The sequence below is a fragment of the Panthera uncia genome, assembly GCF_023721935.1.
Source record: "Panthera uncia isolate 11264 chromosome A1 unlocalized genomic scaffold, Puncia_PCG_1.0 HiC_scaffold_17, whole genome shotgun sequence".
In the NCBI taxonomy this organism is placed as follows: Eukaryota; Metazoa; Chordata; class Mammalia; order Carnivora; family Felidae; genus Panthera; species Panthera uncia.
Window position 1 is genome coordinate 59,987,561 of NW_026057577.1, and position 16,933 is coordinate 60,004,493.

The 16,933-nt window shown below is 39.0% G+C and overlaps 1 protein-coding gene across 3 annotated transcripts in view; it reads right to left on the reverse strand.

Annotated features, from left to right (window-relative positions):
• Window positions 1-16,046, reverse strand: part of ACOT12 (acyl-CoA thioesterase 12) — a 59,293-nt gene extending 43,247 nt beyond the window's left edge. The window contains exons 1-3 of one of the 3 annotated variants that reach the window (XM_049649732.1): window positions 15,710-16,046; window positions 8,779-8,848; window positions 303-363 (exon numbers count right to left, since the gene is read on the reverse strand). In XM_049649732.1, coding sequence (XP_049505689.1) covers window positions 303-363; window positions 8,779-8,848; window positions 15,710-15,836 — 258 coding nt within the window. In that variant the 5' untranslated portion in view covers window positions 15,837-16,046. Of the gene's footprint in view, window positions 1-302; window positions 364-8,778; window positions 8,849-15,341; window positions 15,608-15,709 lie in introns of those variants that run through there. The other 2 variants (XM_049649731.1, XM_049649733.1) reach the window with 2 other exon arrangements.
• Between the last annotated feature and the right edge of the window lie 887 nt (window positions 16,047-16,933).

Below are 16,933 nucleotides of genomic sequence, written 5' to 3' on the forward strand. Positions count from 1 at the left end.
TTAAGAAATAAGACCCATGGCTTGTAAAGAACCAAGAGAGTGCCCTTCTCCCTTATATGTTTACTTCCTATGTATCCTTCTATATAAAAATAATGTGTCGCATCACATTTAATTTTAGTAGCAGAGTTGACTAGGAAACTCAAGGTCCTTATTATTTACCTGTGACACTGACTCCAGGTTCAAGCACCCTCTGAAATTCAGAACCTCATGAACTCCAAATTATGCCAGGCCTCCTGCTCTGCCCTCTGTACACAATGAAAAGAGAGCACCAATAGGCAGAAGTAAGAAAAGAGGTCTCTTACCTCCATGCTTGTGCTGAACGCTCTGGTAACTTTCGCTTTGATGGTTATCACTTGTCCAACTCTAGTTAAAAAAAAGAGGGAGGGACCTTAGTAATCCTAGTACCTCTCATTTCAGACCTAAAGATTCACTTAAATGCATGTACAATCACTCTTTATCACGCTGATAATGATTATGCATGAAACTTCAGGTTAATGATAACAGAAAAAGACAGTTCTACAAACAGATGCCAGTCATTGTAAACCACACATATGTTGGTTGCCTCCTATTCAAACAGAAAGAGGCCTTTGCAAAGTTGGTGTTCAAAAGGACTTCCACAATCTGCAAAGGATACTTTGAGTGTCTCACAGCTGTTTCCTTAAGAGAAGTTAAAATAGACAAGCAAACCTATACAAATGACATTTCTTTTTTAAATGTCTGTTAACAAATACAGGGAGAAACATGCAAACTGATCAACTTCACCAGGTTTACATTGACCCTCCATTCACTCTTCATGATTATAGGGATTCTGGTCATATAGTCTGAAGTTGTTCCAAACCTTCTGTGTTCAGTCCCCTCAGTTACCACCGATCCTTTAACCTTAGCAGAAGGTAAGGGTCTTCCTAATGCAATCCTCTTCAATTTTTCTCAATGACTTTCAAACTTGAACTATATCCTCCTTACTTTTCTGTTTCAGAGGAAGAACGTTAGATCTCTTTCAGAACCTCTTTCTGTACCTGTGCCCTTGTTACCTCTTCTCAGCCACCATGGCTGGCTTAGTCAGCTCTTTCCTCTTTTGTACCCTCATCCTCTGCCCCTTCCCTGACTCTCCTTACTAGTCTATGAAAATGTCCAAGGCTACTTCTTTCTAAAAACGTTTCTCTCCAGCCGATTCTATTTCAAATTTTTTCTCTTCTTCTCCATATTCAAACTTCCTAAAATATTCATTTCTTTTTCTAACTCACAGATTTAAAATAAAATAAAATAATAAAATTAGAGTCAATCCTCTGTAAAAAAAAAATAAAGCTTACACAAATCAGGGAAAGAAAAAGAAATGTTTACTGAAATGTTTAAGAAATGTTTACAACTAGTCCTGGCATTAAGCTAAGACTTCAGGATACCGTGATGAACAAGATGAGGCTCCTGACTTCAAGGAGACCAGTCTTCACTTAGGTCACCAGGATGTAAACAGATGAAGTTCAGTGCCATGAAATTTTTCAAAAGAAAAGATCGAGTATTACAAAGATAACCATAAGAAGAAGCTAATTCAGAAAGCTGGGAACGGAGTCACAGAAGAGGTGACGTTTGAGATGGGTCTTCAAAGATGAGGATTTTGCCAGGTGCAGAGGTTTGAGGGCTTCGTTTCCCATTTACTTCTCAGCCACTTGAACCTGGCTATTGCCTCCCACATCTCACTTCCGGTCCCTGTCATTTCCTAAAAGCTAAATCCAACATCTCACCTCTTTAATGTCTTTCTTCAGGAGGCTTTCTCTTCCCTTGGATTCCAGACCAGTGTTCTCTTCTCTATCTCAGCTTCCTTCACTGGTTTCTCTTCCTTAATCCATCCCTTCAGGGTCAACATCTCCTAATTAGAAGACCTTGTTCTTGTCCATGATTCCGTCATCTCTATTAAAATGATTCTCTAATCTCCATCTTTAGCCTGGACATCATTCTTGAAACTCAGAGCCATATTTCCAAATTCTCTCAACAGATTCAGCTAATAGTTATGGAGGCTCTGCTAGACTTAGTGTTAACAACCTCCACACACATTCCAATTTAACTTAATCTTTACACCCAGCATATGCAACCAAACCAATTTTCTTTTTTCTTTATATTTGTTCCTTTTAAAGTTCCTAGCTCTGTTTGGTAAAATTTCTAGAAGAGATTTGCAGTAATAGTGCCAGGCAGAGTTAAGAGTCCCTCTCCAAAGCTACTATGATACTTTGTACTCATCAACTACTAAAATGTTATGCTTCTCTGTCTCTCAGACTTGGAGGCGGGGGGGGGGGGGGGGGGCAGAGCAGAAGCCATTTTTCTTGTTTTGTGAACCTGTCCTGCCTTTAAAAGTAGGAGAATTCCAAGAACCTGGTTCTCCACACCAATCTCCCGATATTGAATGTCAAATGAATGGAATAACTGAAATCTCAACTAAATAAAACCAATTTCATAGCATGGCATTCAAGGTCTTCTGTTATGTAGCTCCAGTCCACTGCTGGGCATCACCTCTCTGCAGACCAGACTCTTCCTGAACACTCTCTGCTCCTTCCCATCTTGGTGCTTAGGTTCTTACAAGTGCCTCATTGTGTGAAGTCGTTTTCCTATTCACCAGAAAAAAGTCTATGCCTCAGTTAAGGCACACATCAAATGCTACTCCTCTATGGTAAAATTCTCATTGATTTTCTAATCAAAATGTGCACCTTTTAAACTACCCCACAGAACGGAGTTTGTATCTCACCCAAGGGCTGCATCCTAGCATGCTTTCTATTCTGATGATTATGTGTTTGTCTGACTCTCACCAGACTGAGTGACCACTCCACTTCAAAATTGTGCCATAATCAAATATTTATGTATCTTACTGAGTCCATTGCAGTATTTTTTGTATAGGCAATAAATACTGAAGAATTTAATTTAATTAAATTAATTAATATATGATATGGTTTATAAACAAATACATGGTTTTGTTTAACTTTTTTTTAATATGAAACTTATTGTCAAATTGGTTTCCATACAACACCCAGTACTCATTCCAACAGGTGCCCTCCTCAAAACCCATCACCCACCCTCCCCTCCCTTCCACCCCCCATCAACCATCAGTTTGTTCTCAGTTTTTAAGAGTCTCTTATGTTTTGGCTCCCTTCCTCTCTCTTTTTTTTTTTGCCTTCCCCTCCCCCATGGTCTTCTGTTAAGTTTCTCAGGATCCACCTAAGAGTGAAAACATATGTTATCTGTCTTTCTCTCTATGACTTATTTCACTTAGCATAACACTCCAGTTCCATACAAATGGCCAGATTTCATTCTTTCTCATTGCCAAGTAGTATTCCATTGTGTATATAAACCACAATTTCTTTATCCATTCATCAGGTGATGGACATTTAGGCTCTTTCCATAATTTGGCTATTGTTGAGAGTGCTGCTATAAACATTGGGATACAAGTGCCCCTATGCATCAGCATTCCTGTATCCCTTGGGCAAATTCTTAGCAGTGCTATTGCTGGGTCATAGGGTAGGTCTATTTTTAATTTTTTGAGGAACCTCCACACTGTTTTCCAGAGTGGCTGCACCAATTTGCATTCCCACCACCAGTGCAAGAGGGTTCCCATTTCTCCACATCCTCTCCAGCATCTAGAGTCTCCTGATTTGTTCATTTTGGCCACTCTGACTGGCATGAGGTAGTATCTGAGTGTAGTTTTGATTTGTATTTCCCTGATGAGGAGCGACGTTGAGCATCTTTTCATGTGCCTGTTGGCCATCTAGATGTCTTCTTTAGAGAAGTGTCTTTTCATGTTTTCTGCCCATTTTTTCACTGGATTATTTGTTTTTCGGGTGTGGAATTTGGTGAGCTCTTTATACATTTTGTATACTAGCCCTTTGTCCGATATGTCATTTGCAAATATCTTTTCCCATTCCGTTGGTTGCCTTTTAGTTTTGTTGGTTGTTTCCTTGGCAGTGCAGAAGCTTTTTATCTTCATGAGGTCCCGATAGTTCATTTTTGTTTTTAATTCCCTTGCCTTTGGAGATGTGTCAAGTAAGAAATTGCTGTGGCTGAGGTCAGAGAGGTCTTTTCCTGCTTTCTCCTCTAGGGTTTTGATTGTTTCCTGTCTCACATTCAGGTCCTTTATCCATTTTGAGTTTATTTTTGTGAATGGTATAAGAAAGTGGTCTAGTTTCATCCTTCTGCATGTTTCTGTCCAGTTCTCCCAGCACCATTTGTTAAAGAGACTGTCTTTTTTCCATTGGATATTCTTTCCTGCTTTGTCAAACATTAGTTGGCCACACTTTTGTGGGTCTAGTTCTGGGGTTTCTATTCTATTCCATTGGTCTATGTGTCTGTTTTTGTGCCAATACCATGCTGTCTTGATGATTACAGCTTTGTAGTAAAGGCTAAAGTCTGGAATTGTGATGCCTCCTGCTTTGGTCTTCTTCAAAATTACTTTGGCTATTGGGGTCTTTTGTGGTTCCATACAAATTTTAGGATTTCTTGTTGTAGCTTCGAGAAGAATGCCAGTGCAATTTTGATTGGGATTGCATTGAATGTGTAGATAGCTTTGGGTAGTACTGACATTTTGACAATATTTATTTTTCCCACACATGAGCACGGAATGTTTTTCCATTTCTTTACATCTTCTTCAATTTCCTTCATAAGCTTTCTATAGTCTTCAGCATATGGATCTTTTACACCTTTGGCTAGATTTATTCCTAGGTATTTTATGCTCCTTGGTGCAATTGTGAATGGGATCAGTTTCTTTATTTGTCTTTCTGTTGCTTCATTATCAGTGTATAAGAATGCAACTTATACATTTCTGTACATTGATTTTGTATCCTGCAACTTTGCTGAAGTCATGTATCAGTTGTAGCAGACTTTTGGTGGAGTCTATCGGGTTCTCCATGCATAATATCATGACATCTGCAAAAAGTGAACGCTTGACATCATCATTGCCAATTTTGATGCCTTTGATTTCCTTTTGTTGTCTGATTGCTGATGTTAGCACTTCCAACACTATGTTAAACAACAGCGGTGAGAGTGGACATCCCTGTCATGTTCCTGATCTCAGGGAAAAAGCTCTCAGTTTTTCCCCATTGAGGATGATATTAGCTGTGGGCTTTTCATAAATGGCTTTTATGATGTTTAAGTATGTTCCTTCTATCCTGACTTTCTCGAGGGTTATTATTAAGAAAGGATGCTGAATTTTGTCAAATGCTTTTTCTGCATCGATTGACAGGATCATATGGTTCTTTTCTTTTATTAATGTGATGTATCACATTGATTGATTTGCAAATGTTGAACCAGCCCTGCATCTGTCTGGGCTACTTGCACACTGCCAGGCTTATGGTGCTGCTTTGATGGGATCTGGTGTATTAGCCAGGGTGGATCTTCAAGGTGCACAGGGGTGGGAGGGGCAGACTCAGCTTGCTTTGCCTTTGGTGGTCCGCTTAGGGAGGGGCCCTGTGGCACTGGGAGGTAGGCAGATCTGTCAGAGGGATGGATCCACAGAAGCACAGTGTCGGGTGTTTGTGCAGTGCAAACAAGTTCCGTGAGGGGAACTGGTTCCCTTTGGAGTTTGGCTGGGGGATGGGCGAGGGAGATGGCACTGGCTAGCACCTTTGTTCCCCACCAAGCTGAGCTCTGTCTTCCAGGGCTCAACACCTCTCCCTCCCAGTGTCCTCTTGCCCTCCTGCTCTCCAAGCAGAGCTGTTGACTTTTAACATTCCAGATGTTAAGTCCCGCTGGCTGTCAGAACTCACGCAGTCCGGCCCCTCTGGTTTTGCAAGTCAGACTCGGGGACTCTGCCTTGCCAGGTGGGCTGCCCTCCACTGCCCCGGCTCTATCCCACCAGTCCATGTAGCGTGCACCGCCTCGCCGCCCTTCTTACCCTCTTCCGTGGGCCTCTTATCTATGCTTGGCTCCAGAGAGTCCGTTCACCTAGTCTTCTGGCGGTTTTCTGGGTTATTTAGGCAGATGTGGGTGGAATCTAAGTGATCAGCAGGACGTGGTGAGCCCAGTGTCCTCGTACGCCGCCATCTTCTCCCACCATCAATATATGGTTTTCTGTAGGTAGCTTTCAATTTTCTCTTTTTATGATTCAGGTCCCATGTAAAAAATAGAAGAAGGCCCCTTTCCATGATGTTAGTGGCCACAAATCCTTTTTGATAACACCAACACAAAATGGCATAAAAAAACTAACCCATATTTCAGTGATGAGATTGCTAGTTAAGTGTAAATTACAGAATTTAAGTTTGGAAAGTACGTGATAGATACTTTATTACAATACACTTTTGGAACTCCTAAATTAATAATGGCACTTCATCTAGTCTTAAGAAAGTTTGGGTTTATAGTAATTTGTAATTTTGCTGATATACAAACTCCTATCAATTTTTTCTACTTCAAGGAAAATCACATAGCTAGTATGTGAGCTTAGTCAGTGGATCTCTATCTGCATCTGCAAGACTCTACAATGTCAAGAGCTCTTTCAGTGACACTGCAGCTGCCTGTGAGAACAACCATTGAGAAGTGTTCAGTAAAAGTTGCTGATCACAAAAGCAGAAGCAGTGGGTTGGGAAAAGCACTGGATTAAGCATAAGGAAATCCAGACTCTAAGCACCCTCTGTCTCCTGGCTTGCTTGGGGAATTAGGCCTCAGTTTCTTGTTGTTACAAAGAGAAAGCTGGGCTGACCTATAAAGGTCTCTCCATGTCTATGATTCTAATTTCTACCAAAAATGTCTTCTGTATCAGCTTTGAAGAAGTGATTTTTTTATGCATGTGGTTTCATTTAACTTAATTTTGCTTGTATCTAAATAAATAAATGCCAAACAGGTAAATGTAAACAGTAAGGTTGGGGAGATAAACTGAGTATCTTATTGGACAAGACTACTTAGGGCTTGAAAACAATGCCAACTACCCCCATGGTCCTTGAGAACCATCCAATACCAGAAACAGATGACTTTCTCTCTTCCTTTTCCTTTTAAGTTAAGTTCATGTCTTCAAGGATCAAGATATTCAGGGAAAAACAAAAACAAAACCAGAGATACAAACATAAAAACATATAATCCTCCTTAAAAAAAAAAATATAACGCTAATTTATTACAGTTATTAGTATAAACTATTTATTTTTTAAATGTTTACATTTATTTATTTTGAGACAGAGAGAGAGACAGCACGAGAGGGACAGATGGGCAGAGGGAGAGAGAAAGAATCCCAAGCAGGCTCCCTGCTGTCAGCATAGAGCCTCATGTGGGGCTTGACCCCACAAACGAGAAGATTATGACCTGAACCGAAATCTAGAGTCAGACACTCAACCAACTGAGCCGCCCAGACACCCCTAGTATAAACTCTTTAAAAAACAAATAATTCTTAATTCTGTCCACTGGAAAAAATCTAGAAACAATGACCAACCCTATATAAATGAGCACATTTTCTGCCCAAATTGTGATCTCTACTTACAATTTCTTTTGAAGAAATTTATGACTAAGTTTTTGTAAGGAAATGTAAAAGATGAGCCCATCTTGTCAGAATTGAATTGCATCAAATATGTTAAAATCCATGGGCTCATAATGACACTAAATAAAGAGAAAGAATTAAGCTTGTCTTTCCTAGACAAACTTTACTTAAGGGTAACTAAGTAATTAATGAGATAACGAGTCTCTCTACACAAATACTTCAGAAAATAAATGAAAAACAAATGATAGTATAGCACATTACCATTCTGCCAATATGTAATGAAATAATGGTTCTAAGTAATGATCATTAGACATTACGCGCTCTTGACAAGAACTAATTTTACCAAAATATCAAACCTTTATCTGACCAATTTTTAGATGTAACTATCATTGTATAAGAAATACAAAGGGTGGGTGAACAGGTTAAACAGGGATACAATGAGCAAATACACAATGTAAACTCTACAGAACAAATGACCAGGTTTGTTTAAAAAAAAAACAAAAAACTAGGAGAAAAGAAAGAAGAGAAATTTTATGTTAAAAGCCCTATCAACCATATTCAATCCTGATTCAAGAAACCAATTGTTTAATTTTTTTAAAAATATATTTTGAGGTCATTGGGAATAATGATTTCTGTTAATGGTATTGTTATTATATTATTATGTTTTCTAAAAGAGTCCTTATCATATAGAAATATATAATGAAATATTCATAAATGATGCCTGGGATTTCCTTTCACAATAATCTAGGTGTGTGGGGAAGTATGGAGAAGTAGTGATAAAACAAGAGTTTCCATGAGCTTATTATTATTGTAGTTAGGTGATGGTCCTTGGGGATATACTGTACTCTTCTATTTTTGTATATGTTTGAAACATTTGTTAATCTGGAAATTTCCTACAATAGGAGATGGTAAAGCACATAAACGCTCTCACACATTAAATGTTTTTCATAATTTAACATTTGTATTCACATGAATTAACGTTCACTCAACAACTTAATGATGAAATTCACCATCATAGATACTCTTATTATCATTAATTATTCTTCTTGTAGAGGAAGGAGCCATTAAGAATCAGCTTTTAGAAATCCAGCTCTGCCTCATACCAGAATGCCATCTATTTGGAGAGCTATTTCTCAATAAAACCAGGACTATGAATTTCTACTTCAAAGTGTTTACTAAAAGTAGGTCCTGCAATTACTATTTTATTGATTTACATTAGGTCAAATATTTAATTAACAAATTGGATCATTGACTCCAAATAAACAAGCATAGGTAATGCAAATATATGCTGCAAATGAGCCAAAAAGCCCAGGAGAAAGGTGTGATAGAGCAATACCACTTACCTAGCTGTCTCCTCAAATTGTATGTCATCCACTGAGGCTGTAACACAGGAAATCCCAGCATGCTTTTCAGCTTCAAAAACAGGCAAAAATGTGTTAATTAATAGTTATGTTTAAATATTTCAGCATAAGGGAAAAGAATAAAAGTTAAATGGATGTATTCTAGTAACTCATCCTCTGGTTCAGTGAAGTGCCACTATGCCCACACTTAGAGATGACCTGGATCAATGACAGTTCTTTTGCTCTGTAAGTTGTACTTCTACTGAATGGAAATTATTGTACTGTCTTTGATTTGAAATTCAAAACCAATACCTAGTATATCTAGCTATTTAAATAGCAATTTTATTAAGTTAGTACCAACTTTAAATATTTTGTTAGATATGACCCTTCTTTTGCTTTAAAAACAATTCATCAAAGCTATTATCCCACATAACCAGAAGCTGATTATATTTAGACCACTTAACAAGTATAAGTACTGAATAGTATAGGAGACACTGACATCAGACCCCAAATTGGAGAGCAACTTCTCTTGAGTAGCAGAGAAATATTCAGCACCTATTAGGTATTTAGTCAATATTTATTGTTCATTATTACCAAATTCTGTATGCAGTAATTATGTTGGAGAGGAGAATATTAAATAGGGTATAAAGAGATTAGGGAAGAACCCTAGCTATCCATATTCCATGCCTGCATTTAATTTGTTGAGATATTTTTTGATTGTTGATTTTGCTTTATATAAAAATATCATAACTTAATCTCTTTAGGAAAAATGTTGACATGTGCTTCTGTCAGAATTTGATTTTGACGAACATTCAGTTAAAACCCAAACAGACTGCACCGGCTTTTTAAGTGCTTTGAACCTCATTTTAATTTTGGAGACTTCACTCTTTATTCTTCACACTTTTAGAGACATGAAAAAGAAAGACAGTGAATTATACTAAAGTTGTATTCTTTGTGTGGATTACTTTAACTACAATATTACTTGATAGTGCCAGGTAAAGAGACATGGGGAAATACTCCAGAGAGCAGCTATTTAGAACACTCCTCTCTATAATCTAATTTGTAGAAAATTTCACATTCTGGTTTTATAAGTTGGAAATAACTAGCTGTTCTTCCAAACATGCACATAATACAAACTGAGTTACCAGAAAACTAACCATAGTTAGTGTGTGATTGATGGAGAGGGAATGACTGCCTTCCCAGGTATAAAGTTCAGTGAGAGGAAGGGAATGTAAAAGTACCAGACTCTAGAAATACTCAAGATGGGCTCAATTGAATTCAGTGTATCAAACATTTGTTAAATTCCTACTGATTTCCCAATACTGAGAAGTCAGTGTTATCTCTTAATAAGTCTGCTCAGTGGCAATTAGAGAGCCAGCTATAGTAGATGACATTTTAGAGCTTAAGATTTCCAGAGAACTGCCAGATCCTTGCAAATACAGGCTATAAGACATTCACTAAGGAGTACCTAATAGACATTCATTCCAGTTACCTGAGAGAGAGAACAGGATGTTGAGTTTATTAAACTATTCTTGTTAATAAAATGTTACCATGTATGCCAATATGAATAACCAGTTTTGAATGATTTAAATGATAACTAAAGTGCAATAATCAATAAGACTAATTTTTTTATTTTTATGTATTTTGATTGTATATATCGAGCATCTATTATGTATATACAGCACTATACTAGATTGCATTAGGGATCATGAACGAATATTATCATAATAATAGTTGCCATTTATTAAGCATTTATTATTGACCAGGCACTGAACTAAGTATTTATGCATGTCAATTACATGAGGTTGGTACTATTACTAGTTTCATTTTACAAACGAGGAAATCCAGGCTTGGAAAGATTGAATACAATGTTCTAAATAGTGATTTTGACTACAGAAGCAATAGGAACTCTCAGAAAAGACCAACCAAGGAACACTCTTCAGAGAAGTGCTTAGCTAAAGATGGGCTTCAGATGCTCAACAGCCATGGTTTACACTATAGACTTTTAAGGGTCATGAAATTAAAAATAGAAAATAGAAATATGGGGAACCAACATATGATCACAATTTTTATGTGTGATTATATGCAGTTGTTTTGTTTACAAGTGTGTCAGATATTAATTTAACAGGACCAGCTTGCTCTGGTTCTTGATTTTGATTGTCTTTCATACAGTATGCTAATCAAAGTGGAGAAACTCTAAAGCTATTACTGATTTCCCGGGGGAAACAGAGAAGCTGGAAACAGTAGCAGACTAGGTAAGTGGTTGTAATCCAGGTATGAGATGATGACTGATTAAAATGGTGGCATCTCCATTCATTCATTCCTTTAACTAATATTGACTGAATACCTGCGCTGTGTTAGCCTCTATGTAAGGTGATGAAAATGTAAAACAGCCATGATCTCTGTTCTCTTGGAGACTAGTGGAAGCCATGGATTAATTAAAGGAATAAATAACAAAATGAATTAAGTGCCCCGAAGAAAACATCAATTTTATGGGAGTCATAACATGAGAAACTAGACCTAGGGAGGATGTCAGGGCAGATGTCCAAGTGGAGGGGATGCTTCAGCTGATATGTGAAGGATGAGTAGGATAAAAATAGATGTGTTGAGGAGGAAGAAGAGAGAAAAGGAGAGCACACTGAGCAAAAGGAACTGCAAAGATCCTGATCAAAGTCTTTAAGGATAAAATGCAGAAAGCAAGAAGGAGAGCTGGTAAGGCTGAAGGGTCGGCTGAGAATGGACTATGCACAGGGCCTTGAAGCTCTTGGTTGACAGTTTTATAATTATTATTTAAGATATTGGTTCACTGTCTTATGGATTCCATTGTTTCTGATGAGGTCATAAGTAATTCTAACCAGTGTTCTCCTATGTATAGCACAGTGTTTTTCTCTGCCAGCTTTTAAGATTTTCTTTTCATCATAGTTTGCCTGTGATAGATGTGAGGTTTTGTTTTGTTTTGTTTTGTGTTTGTATTAATCTTGCTTGGTGTCCTATGATCTCAAATCTGTAAATGTATGTCTTTCACCACATATGGGAAAATTTCAGCTACTATTTCTTTAAATGTTTGTTTTATGCCTCAGACTTTCTCTCATTTCTTTTGGGGCTTCTTTTACATGTATGTTATGCTTTTTGATGTGGTTTTGACATATCTGTTCACTTGTTCATTTTTTAAATTCATCTTTTCCCTTTTCTTCAGACTGTATAATTTTTATTGTCCATCTTTATGTTTACTTACTCTCCTCCAATCAGCTGTTAAGCCTATCCAGTGAATTTTTAAATTTCAGATACTGTAATTTTCAGTTTGGGAATTTTCATTTGGTTCTTTTTTTAGTTTCTACTTCTCTCTTGAGACTTACTATCTTTTCATTCTTTATGATGATTTTTATTTTATGATGAGTTTTTATTACATCCTCAAGCATACTTATTATAGCTGCTATAGAATAATGGATGCTTAATTCTAACACTCGGATGATCGAGGCTTGATCACCATTATCTTTTCACTTAAGAATGCATCATATTTTCCTGTTTCTTTGTATATAAAGTAATTTTGGACTATATCCTAGCCACTGTGAGTGATACATTGTAGAAATAATGGGTTCTTACATGTTTCTCTAAAGAGTATTGTTTTGTTTTGTTTTTCCAAGTAAGTACTTAACTAAATTCCCACTATAAAACTCTATCTCCCTAGAGGTTGTAACAGCCCTTTCCCAATTCTTTTGGCATCATCTAGCAAGGCTGGAGTTTCTTCTATGCATACATGATTCAAGCTTCACCAGAGATTTGAGCCAAAAATATAGATAGATTATACAGCTCTGCCTCTTCAGTTCTCTCCTCTCTTGAAACTTCCTCCTCACATTTAAGTAGCTGTGTTTTCCCCAAATCCTATAGCTCTTCAAATCAGCAAGTCTGTGGGTTTTCCATCAAAAATTTAGCTGGGAGCAGAATAAGGTCTTTCTTCAGGCTTAAAGGCATTAAAAAACCAAAACAAAACAGAGAAAGTTAGCTAGTACCATTCTCTTCTTCCAAGTGTTGACTTCCAAGTGTTTAAATCTGCTTTTTTTCACCTGTCAGTTGCCCATAAGTAGGTTTTATTTACTGTTTTTTCCAGAGTTTATAGCAGTTATCTATGTGTCTTTTTTTTTTCCTAATAGATACTTACTATGACAGAAGAGGAACCTTTGTAACTCTTGATAAAGAAGACAGTGGGGGAAGATAAACAACAAATGACATGATCAGATTAGCACCTTCAAAAAATATTTTAGATTAGTGTGGAGAGGACACCAGAATGAATGGAGATGATCAGTTTAGAAACCACTGCTGAAGTTCACATGAAGGATGATGATAGGTTGGCCTAGGTGGTGGCAGTGGAGCCACAGCAAGGTGGTTGGGTTTGAGTGATTTCTTTAAGGTAACACTGATAGGACTTAGTTCATGGGTTGGGTATTTGGAAGGGGAAGCAAGGTAGAGAGAGGTATCAAGAAGGGATGACTTCTAGATTTTTGACTTGTGTTACTGTATGGACTGCATCCCATTCCTAATAGAGTGAACCCTGGACAAGATTCAGAAATGCAATACAGAAAAGGGTGAGTTTGTGATATTTCAAAATAAGAAATGTATACAGAGGGTGGAGAATGACTCAGATATGGTTTCATTCCTCTAGGCTTAAGGAATGACTAGAAAAATGGGACTACTGACAGAAATGAGGTTTAATGCCAAAATGATAGTGAACATATTTAATCTTTATTTAAATATTGAGAAGATCTTTTGGAATCTAGCAGTGTCTGGGTGTCACAGAAGAGCCTTAGGTCCATGGCTGGGATCATTATTTATCATAGTAATGGGCCTGTGGAAAAGTGCTGGTCAACAAGGAACTCTGGCTGGGAAAATGCCAGGAAAACCAGTTTTTGTATTATTCTTATCATAGAAAGGACAGCACTATGGCGGAACATTTCTCTGCCACAGATTCTGTTGCACCTTGGCTAAATAACGTCCCTTGCTTATGTGGTGCTTCTCACCATAGAGTGTTTAACACAGGTATTTCCATGTTTCCAAACTAACTTTATCATAAAGGTTTCTTTAATGTTGTATTATTAGCAACAGAGCTATTAATCCAAAGCAGTTGGTTATCAATTGAATCAGTCTATGGCCTGAGTTTCCAAAGATGTAAAAAGGCAGACACTTTTATGACAATTGCAGCACAGCAACTGTTTATTCTTTACAGGACAGAAGCACAAAATGATCACTTCATTATTCACATAATGTATTCAGTTGCCTTGGCAATAGGCATCATTTTTATCAGCAACCTCAGTGATTTTTACACTTGTTTCCCTTAGATGGGAATTAATTTTACATTTATTCTTCCATTATTTATGTTATTATAATCAACCTCAAATACTGATAAAAACTGTTAAGAGAGAAACCAAACAGACCTATCAACAAGCATAAAACAAACAAACAGATTGGCATGAATATATGACTAAATTTTGGGGGCGGTTAACACACAGGGGATTAGAAACTCTATTGCTACTCAGTGAGAAAAGCGGGGTTCTGTCATCATCTGAACTTTACTTTTGTCCTTTGTAAAATAAGAGTCCTAAGAAACATGATCTTAAGCTCCTTCCAGCTTTAGTTTTTAATCTTAACATATTTTCCTTCACAATATACCTTTGCCGGGTCTGTTCCTGTGTTATGCAAAGCCTGACTTCATTTCGGAAATGAGATTCCAAGTTTTGGACCCATTCATCACCAACCTACCTATCCATGAAAGCAGAGGTTTTTGTTTAGTGCTTACTAAGCACTGGAGAACTAACTTTAGCTTACATGTGAATTGGCCAGGCAGAAAATAAAGAGGTGAAGAGATCAACACACAAAATAATTACAGATTGTGCTAAGCAGTAGGAAGGAAATAAAAAAGGGCATTCTGCTAAAACTGCTGGAAGAGTACAAATGTAAACAAGTGGTCAAGAAAGACTTCTCTGAGGAAAGGCTGTTTAAGCTGAGATGTAATGCATGGAAAGGGCAAAAGAAGGTCATAATGGTAAAATGAGAAGCAGGTGCAAAGGTCCTGAGAGGAGACGAAATAAGGTGTGGTAGCAACAAACTGAATGCAGAAGCAGATGTAAGAAAGGAGTAATCTATCAAACTAGATAGTAAAGAGATTTGCAACAATGTAAACCAAGAGCATGCCTTTAAGCATAGTTTTATTACTGGTGAAAATAGTTATTTTTCAATAAAATTATGTCATGGGTTTATTCTTGTTCTTTTTAAATGAATTCATTTTAAAAGATTTTGAGGGTCTCCTGGGTGGCTCAGTCAGTAGGGCATCTAAGTTCGTCTCAGGTCATGATCTCAGGGTTGCTGAGTTTGAGCCCATCATCAGGCTCACTGCCGTCAGCCCAGAGCCCGCTTGGGATCCTCTGCCCCCCACCCCCCACCTCTCTCTGCTGCCCCAACCCAGCTTGTGCCCTCTCAAAAAATAAATATTTTAAAAAATAACAAAAGATTTCGGTGATGGTCAATATCAACAAAATAACCCACATAAACAAAAGTGCGGGGTCCTCACTTACCTAATGGGGTAAAGGAGTCCTGAGGCTGAAAGGTTTGAGAATCACTGGTCTAGGTTATTCCCGGTGTTGGATGAACTACCGCAACCGTTAGGGTCCCCAACTACTCACAACTGGAAATACCCTCTCCTTGCCTCTCTCTCCTCACGGACCCCGGGTTCAGGAATGGTGAGGACTGGGGCGCCAAGCGTCTGCTTCCGTACTGGGGTGGGTCGGCCTGCACCCCTGGCCTCGGGATCCTCTCATGTCCCGACCCCCACCACCCCACATCCCGGTATCCAAGCCGGCCCGCCACCCCTGCCACACCGGCCTTCCGCGCTCCCCTTCCGCCCCCCCCCCCCCCACAGCGGCCCTCCGCGTCGGCCCCCTACCAGCCAGGCAGGCGGTGGCGTCGATCCACTTGAGAAGCTGCCCCGCGCTCAGCTCGCCGCGCGGGTTGGCGTGCGCGGGCTGGATGGCCTGGCTCATGCGCACCTCGGCGGGCTCGGGGGGCTCCATAGCCGGGCCCGCCGCGAAGCCCCTGGGCTGAGGGCGTCGGGCCGAGCAGGTCAGCGCGGAAACCACGCTCGCTCCGCAGGGCACCGGCGCCGCAGCCCTGGGCCCGAACCCCGCGCCCCGCGGGCCTCCAGGGCCCGTCCGGTGCACTGGCACGTGGGATTCGAGGTGCCGGGAATATCGCGAGGAGCGCGAAAGAGATCTCTCTTGGGTGTCAGAAGCCAAATCCGGGGCCACCAAGCTTGGCAAAGCTGGAAGCAGCCCGAATTTCTCAAGTGTAGAGGGAGGACAGCAGTACTCAGGTCAGAGGACTGTAGAGAGAATTAAATGAAGTAATGTACGTAACTCATAGCGTGTGCCTGGCTGAGGTAATACAGGTGTTTGCTAAGTAAATAAGTAGTGAGGATAACAGCCATCTGAAGAACTTGACAGACGGTGGGAGGTTAAGGATTGATTTGTTAAATGTTGTCCAGAGAATGCGGACATTTTGCTTTAGAAACTGATTTTAGAGTGTTTGACTACCTTTTCTTTCCCCTGGCTGTTCACTGCCAGGTAGAGTGGACCCTCACTCCTCAAGCCCTAGTTCAAAATACACCTTCTGATTCTTAGGATGTTAAAATAGCTCCCCCAAACCCTTTGTTATTGATCAGTTTGTTGTGAAATTACCCCCACCGCCAAGCAAACACAAAGTGCTGATGTTTGCAGGGACATGAGAGTCACTCAACAAAGAAAGGCAATCTTTTGGTTTTAATCTAGAGAATTTAAGATTAGAAACTGTCGCCTCACTATTAATGATGCCAGCAAATCCCAAGAGACTCTTTTCAGGAGACAAAATCTAGAATATTAAATGAGAATTTTCATTCTCAGCTGTTAACACAAAGCAGCCATTACACTTTCTAGAGCTGAAATCAGTGACTTTACAAAGCAGTTCTCATTCAGGAAATAGAGACACCAGAAAACCTCCAGCATCTAATAGATTCATAGTTATTGTATTGTTAGGGGTGGCTGCACCCAGGAAAGCATTTGCAGGTGAAGAAATGGAAGCCTGGAGAGATGAAGCAACATGTCAGACATAATAGGAACAGCTAAGAAAGTAGGAG